The 7,555-nt window shown below is 39.6% G+C and overlaps 1 protein-coding gene across 1 annotated transcript; it reads right to left on the reverse strand.

The window, feature by feature from the left end:
• Positions 1-5,402: 5,402 nt before the first annotated feature.
• Positions 5,403-7,106, reverse strand: LOC134628604 (retinal cone rhodopsin-sensitive cGMP 3',5'-cyclic phosphodiesterase subunit gamma-like). Its single transcript, XM_063475321.1, has 3 exons — positions 6,978-7,106; positions 6,132-6,247; positions 5,403-6,017 (listed from the first exon to the last, which is right to left on the reverse strand). The coding sequence occupies exons 2-3, from the start codon at positions 6,233-6,235 to the stop codon at positions 5,900-5,902; spliced, it is 222 nt and encodes a 73-aa protein (XP_063331391.1). The 5' UTR covers positions 6,236-6,247; positions 6,978-7,106; the 3' UTR covers positions 5,403-5,899.
• Positions 7,107-7,555: the final 449 nt, after the last annotated feature.

Genomic DNA, 7,555 nt, shown 5'->3' on the forward strand with positions numbered 1-7,555 from the left:
GATTTCTTGGGTGGGTTGTGAACAACTTACAGACTGCCTGATCTGCTCAGCTGATCCTTGATCTCCACTCACCCACAGTGCTTATACTGCTCACTTCCACCTGCTCTCTGCCAGACTGTTGCCTTTCCATCGTTCCTGTAGAGTAAATCAGAACCTGAAAGTGAACCTGAACCTGTTTGCCTGACTCCGAATCTTATTAATAATTTAAAATTCCTCCCATCAAATATAGATCAATATAGAACATGGCTACCAAGGAAGAGCAACATCTTGACATTTACATGCAGGCTGCCAATTTGATCCCAAACTCCTTTTGCTCTTTCTCTGCTTCCTGTTCTGTTCTTACTGATATTAATCGTATGTGTTGTATTAGGTGCAAATCATTTCAAATGTGCTCTTCACATTTGGAACTTTAATCAAATTGAGGGTTGAGAAAAATGTGTGTTGGCATGCGTCCAGAATATTAATACATAAAAACCTTCATTTAAGTGAAAAAGAGTCCCAGTTTTTACTATAAAAACATTAATGCACAAATGTGTTGCTTGTAAAAAGCTTTGGCCACAAACCTCTGACCCACATGGACGAGCTCCAATCTCGTTACAGCCATGAAAGCTGCCAGCTCGTCTGGTCACAGAGTGAAGAGTCACGCCTTCATGCCAGACCAAAGAACAAAGTGACAAACGGGGAACTGCTGATTAGTACATAACATGAATCACATGAGAGGTTCCAGGTTTTGCACTGCACTTGTTCTTACTTTCTGCATTACAGTCCTGCAGATCAAATTCGGGAAGAAACAACGTGTTTAAGATAACTGCCTCAAGAAAAAATAAATAAAAAGAACACTAGACACATATATGCAGTCTAAATGCTCCACAATAGTCCCTGCTTTTCATGTGGTTCATCCATCCACCCACCCACCCACCCATTTTCTTCTGCTTACCCAACTCAGGTTCGTGGGGGAGCTGTAGCCCATCTCAGCTATCATAGCGCAAGAGACTTGGCACATCCGGGAGGCATCTGGAGAGAAACAACATGGAAACGGGAGAACATGCAAACAGCATGTCTAAGGGGTCTGCACATGTGATTTGGCACAGATTTTTATGCTGGATGCCCTTCCAGTACTCCCGGCACTGGGAGCACACCAGCTTGTGACCCCTTGAGGCTGGATTTGAGACTGTGTCATTTCTATAACTTAATAGTATACACATAGAGTTGGAGAAGTGGGGGTGATTTTTGGATGTACAGGTTGCAGTTTATGACAGATTTGCTCCTTAATACACTTGCAAACTATTGCTTCCAACAGTTGCCTGTGGCACTCAAAAACTAGAAATTTGGGAACATTTCTGGATGCAATGCTCCTCCTTCAGTTTGAATGTGATTCTAATTTACAGAAAGTAGGAGGTTCTTATTGCCACACTTGTCATTTTAAATTACAGAGAAAATCGTGAAGGCAAATACAGATTGTGGAAGAAGTAGGCAGCAGTTTGACTGACAGGGTTGTGGCTCAGGTATATGATCTTGCAGCAGTGAGAATCGTTCATATTTTTGTTGCATATATCAAATAAATTGATGCAGCAGACACTTTCAGGTTTGCCCATCAGTGCCAAATGCATCACATTGCATATGCTGGTCTTTGTCCATGCTTCAGGGCATTTAGAGGCTGAATTGTGTTGCATTGTCAGGTTCACTGCACACTAGCAGTTAGCAATGTACATCTGTAGATTCAGCAATAATATATTCTTAATGAGAACACAAAACAAGGTGTACTCTGTACACTGCACAGACTGTCTGTGAGTGTAATCCTGTAAAATAGACAGTAGAGGATATTTTTGCTCCACGTAACTATAAATACACTCTGAGCTTAGCTGAGCTTAACAAATGCAAAACCAAAAAATAGTGTAAGACGTAATTCAGAAACTTGCTTTTGTTTCATTAACAACACCCGAAACAGTCGCCCGATGCTGATGCCGATGATGCAGCTGCGCCTGCGTCGAGCCCCCTCTGAGCTGCAACTGGCAGCTATAAAAAGCAACTTAAGGTGCACTCAGCTGCACTTGAAAAAGCAGTTTAAGGCGAACTGGCAGCCACACTGACAAAGCTTAAGACAATTAACACCATTAAGACTTAATTATCTTACATGGCAGTCTTTAAACAGCTCACATTTGCCTTTTACGAGTAACACAGTTTTGTTTGTTTCTATTACTTACTTAAAATAACAGATTTTTTTGAGAAATATTTTATTATCTAGTGCTTTCTTTTTCTTTTTCTAATTCTCTTTGAATGCTTGAATCTTAAAAAATACTTGACTGTCAAAAAGACCTTGAATATTTTACCCAGTGGCACTTTAAAGAAGTTCTAGCTCACAAAGTTTGCAGACTTTCCCCTAAAGTTCATGTAAATTCATGGATTTTCTTTAATGCATCAAGGCTTTGAAAATTATTCGAATTTTAGAAATGTATCATTTATTGCTGCAGGTAAAGTTAGTAGTTTTTCCTGCTGAGGTTTTGTCCATTTTATTTTTACTACTTTCATTCATTCATTCATATTCACAGTGACTAACCCATACTCTGCTTCTGATGAGATCAGTTTTGTTGCAGACTAAACCTCTGGTGGTCAAATAGCCGTGTCTCTGCTGCAGGCCCTCTTTTTAATGAACTGGCCAAAGGCTTTGGACCGATGTTTGTTATGTTTATGCCTCATTACACGAGGCAGTGTCCCTTTTGTCTGCTCACAGTTCAGAGGCTCGAACAGTTAATTGATGCAGTGACACAAAAGCACATTAGTATCCGGAGGCCTCACACATACTGTCACTGGCACCAACAAAAAGCACCAGACACACACAAGCAGCAAAATGTTGCACTGCAGAGTTGCACTGAGAAGCTTAAATGCTACTCAGAATACAGTGTTAATAAGTAACGAGTAGACACGCTTAAGTCATTTTAAAAACGATTTCTGTCTTCCATGAGCACAGATAAAACCCTGACACAACATCCTATTAACAGAATTCCTAATGTGTGAAATATACCAGTCACTTAGGAATACCCGTTTAACTGCCCATTAACACAAATATCTAATCAGCCAATCACATGGCAGGATTTCCTTGCATTCAGGCATATAGATATGGTCAAGTTGCTGCTAAAGTTCAAACCGAGCATCAGAATAGAGAAGAAAGGGAATACCTGCCAGGCGTGCTGGTCTGAGTGTTTCAGAAACTGCCAATTTACTGAGATTTGTCCACAGAACTGTCTCTAGGTTTTACAGACTGGACCAAAATGAAGAAATACCCAGTGAGTGGCAGTAAATGAATTTTAATATGAATTAAAGTTAAAATTACAAGTAAAGGAGGTGGAGAGAGTGTGTGTGTAACCATAACTGTATTTAAAAAACAACAACAAATTAACCATTTTACTGTTGTTGTTCATGTGTTATTAATAAAAGTTTCACTAACCAATTTGTCATGCAGTATGTCATGGTAATGGATGTACGGTGAAACTTCTAGATCAGAAAGAAAGAAAGATGAACTGAGGCAGGCTCTCTTAAATACCTGACGCAACCTACCTGTGCAGTGCTCAGTGTGCTCTTGTTTTACAGGTGAAGCATTCTCATATAAATAATAGATTTCATTTACATATCTTTTACATTTCATTTACATATCTTTGTTAATTTGTGCCACAATGTGTATGAAGTTACCTGATAAATAGCAGGTGTCAGACTGCAGCTGTCAGACAGTACAATTAAAACTGCTCCCAACAAACAAAGATGTTTACATCAGTGCTGTAACAACTTCTACTGTTATAACTGCACATTACTTTTCTCAGCTTATATATACACTAACTTATTGGAAGTTACATGTCTACTTTTTAATGCACAGGTACAATACACAATCTGCACTTTTCTAACTTTTCTAATTATTCTAAATATTCTTAACTATTTAAACATCTTTCAGTATCCTGCTCTGTTTGCACACCATCTGTACACTAATTTTAACAACTGTACTGTACTCTGCTCTGGTAACTATTGTCCATGATGTAAATATGTAAAAATTGTGTTTTCTGTTCTGTGTCCTGTTCTTTTTTGTATATGTGTGTTTTTTTGCTGCTGATACAACCAAATTTCCCATTGTGGGACAATTAAAGGATTATTCTATTCTATTTTCTATTCTAAAAGCTATTCCTGGTATTTGTTAACCTAAACTGTTGCACCACACTCTATTTCCTCTTGTTTGACCAATAAAAGGATACCATCCCATTCTGGACGAAAGACCCAATAACGCATAAGTGTTAATTCCACCCATCCATCCTATCTCTTCTGCTTATCCAGTTCAGATTTGTGTGTTAATATTTATGGTAAATGGTAAATGGCCTGTATTTGTATAGCGCTTTACTAGTCCCTAAGGACCCCAAAGCGCTTTACACATCCAGTCATCCACCCATTCACACACACATTCACACACTGGTGATGGCAAGCTACGTTGTAGCCACAGCCACCCTGGGGCGCACTGACAGAGGCGAGGCTGCCAGACACTGGCGCCACAGGGCCCTCTGACCACCACCAGTAGGCAACGGGTGAAGTGTCTTGCCCAAGGACACAACGACCGAGACTGTCCAAGCCGGGGCTCGAACCGGCAATCTTCCGATTACAAGGCGAGCTCCCAACTCTTGAGCCATACAATATTAATTTTATAAATAAAATTAATATTAATCTGTAAAAAATTTAAAAAGCAAACTAATTTGTTTGCACACGTGCGTTTTAGTTTTTATCTGCAGTTAGTAAGCACGGCCAACTTGATGCTGATCGGTTAACCTAACACGACCTTTGCTGCAGTGTTCATTTATCAAACCTTTCTCTGCACTGGTGGAGAAAAAACAAAAGACTGCTTCTGTGAATAAGTAGGTCTGGTTGCCATGGAAACAGTATATTCAGTTACGCTCCTCGTCTTCAATTTTTTGCTCACAATTTGTCCCTGAAGCCGGTTTTGTTTTATTTTATTATTTTTTTACTTTTAAAAAAACAATTTGAGTTAATAACTGTGGATTTTACCGTTTTATACCCTGCAAATGAATCAGACCAGAGTCTGTGGTTATTGTACTGCTGTGTGCAAAATCCTAAATTAAACCTTCTGTGTTAATATGAGCTAAGACACAAAGACACGTATTTAGTGGAAAATATTCTCATTTATTGAGTTCATTAAAAATATTTCTCTCTACTGAGAAAATATAGGATTCATCTAATTCACTCAGGCGGGTTGTGAATTATAGACTTTCTCATGATAATAATTTTAAAAAAAGCACAAACACACGAACACAAGGGAAATTTGCTAATACACAAAATTGACTGTGCATTGTTAATCAGCAGCTTTGGGGAGCAGAGGTGGTAGATGAGTTAAGAAGAACAGTCCAAAGATATCACAGATATCAAACTGTCTTTTATTCATTTTTATATATTATTTTTTCTCTGCATGGGTTATTAGAGATGAAAGCGAGGGGTTCGGGAGATGAAGAGAAGCTGGGGATTAGGAAAAGTAGGAAAGGACGATGGAGCATTGGTGGAAAAGTGGGGGGAGGGCTGGGTGAATAAAGTGCATGAGACAACAGAGAGTGTGAGGGGGTTTGTTTTCAGGTCAAACCTCTAAAACATCAAAAGCTGCCTCCTCTGTGCAGGTTGTAGAGTTCTAGCTGCTTAATTGACAGTAGGACCACATGAGGGGTAAACAGGGGGAAAAGAAAGAAGAAAAACAGCTAAATACTGCAATGTTTTTGTTAGCTGATCAGTTTGTGTGCAATTTAACCCAAATTACATGAGGGACAATGAATATGAGGATGGGTATTTTGGGGAGGAGAAGGAAAGCTGGGCTGTGAGGTGAGAGACAGGAGGACTCGGTGTAGGAAAACAGTTGAGGTTTCTAGACGATTCCATATTTCGCCAGGTCGCTAAGCTCCATGTCCCCAAAGGCTTCCCATGGGCAGACCACGGTGAAGTCTGTGCCAAGACCCTCCATGCCGGGGATGTCGTCTCCAAATCTAATTGGAAGAAACAACAAGCTTTGATGAGCAAAACCAGCAGAAAGAAAGAAAAAGTTATGGAAGAAAAGCTGCACGTGTGATGTTAAAAACAAAATAAAGAAAGCATCTCACCCCTTCTGGCCTGGTTTGGGCGCCTTGCTCTTGAAGGTGCGTGCGGTCCTCTGCTTAAATTTGGGAGGTGCTTTCTTGTCAGCGGGAGTTGCGACGTCTGCCATTGTGTTTGGTTCCTGAAAGAGAAAACAGGTTAAAAAAATAACATTAATATGTTGATTTCCTGCAACGATACCACTAACAATTCAGATTTATTGGAGGAGAACTTGTAATTTCTTTTTCTCAGCATGTGTTTCGCTTATTCTTCTTCTTCTTTGTGAATCACTTTCTGTGGGTTTCTTTTTTTTTATGCTGTTTCTTCATGCCTTTTATTGTCTTACATAAACCAGTTCCAGTGCCTTGGTGCTAAAGGTTGTTATAGAAATAAAACTGAATTTGCCTCTTTTCTTTGTTCGGCTACATCAATCAATAATCTCCTCTTTACAGAGGAGTCATTGCATATCCCTTCTGGAAACACTTTACGCCCTCACTTATATTTCACACCCAGGCTTGCAAACAACCAAGCAAATCACTAAATTATGAGTGCATTAACCATTGAAAATAAAATCCTCAACCAGCGAGTTCACCCAAATCCAATAAAAGAGAAGAAACAGAAATCCCAACAGTGCCTTGAGCAGTATTTACAAAAAGGCCATCACAAAGCACTGCTTCTTATGAAATGTCTCATTTCAACTCCATTTCAGGCGTGATACTCAGGAATGAAAAGAAAAGCTGTAAAGCCAGTGCTCTGTTTTTCTCTGCTGTGAGGATGTAGTTACAAAAGCAGAAAAGAATCTGAGGTAATACAAAGCAATAATAGCCTAAACTCCTCGCACAAGAGCTGACAAAATTGCAGTTTCATCTCACCTTTTGTTCAAAGTCTCAAAGAGTTTTTCTGATGCTGTCTGGCGAGTCTGTCGTTTTCTCACTTGTGGTGTCTCTCTCAGACTGACGACCCGTTTTTAAAGTCCTCCGAGCTGCTAATCCACTCAGATGTTCGCTCTGTGATGTGCCAGCTCTGCCCTATTCTGAACCAGCTCAGCCACAAATAGAGATAAAGGATAGTGAGATATAAATACAAGGTGTATTTCAAGATAGACATGCCTGTAAATGTGCAAACTGAAGTAAACTACAGAGGAGCCATTCACGGGTAGCAGCGGGCGACAGTGATTAACACACAAAACTAAATATGGAGAAAGATACCTGTCTACCTAACTGCCATAGCTACATTATCAATCAATCATCCATCCATCACCACATGCATCAGTTTCTACCTGAATCATGCAATCATTTACTGAATATTCACTGCCACTTCATTAGGCACACCTATTTAACTGCTTGCTAACACGGATATCTAATTAGTAAATCATGTGGCAGCAACTCTGTGATTTTATTCACGTCGACGCGATCAAGATGATCTGATGAAGTTCAAATCGAGCATAAGA

This window comes from Pelmatolapia mariae, linkage group LG6 (genome assembly GCF_036321145.2).
Source record: "Pelmatolapia mariae isolate MD_Pm_ZW linkage group LG6, Pm_UMD_F_2, whole genome shotgun sequence".
NCBI classification, from domain to species: domain Eukaryota; kingdom Metazoa; phylum Chordata; class Actinopteri; order Cichliformes; family Cichlidae; genus Pelmatolapia; species Pelmatolapia mariae.

What these genes read in the sequence shown, in the direction of transcription:
- LOC134628604 (XM_063475321.1), bottom strand. Translation starts at nt 6,235, where the DNA reads ATGGCAGACGTCGCAACTCCCGCTGACAAGAAAGCACCTCCCAAATTT. An exon ending in CCCAAACCAGGCCAGAAGGG is followed by an intron (nt 6,018 to 6,131) that starts GTGAGATGCTTT and finishes TCTTCCAATTAG; the next exon opens with ATTTGGAGACGACATCCCCG.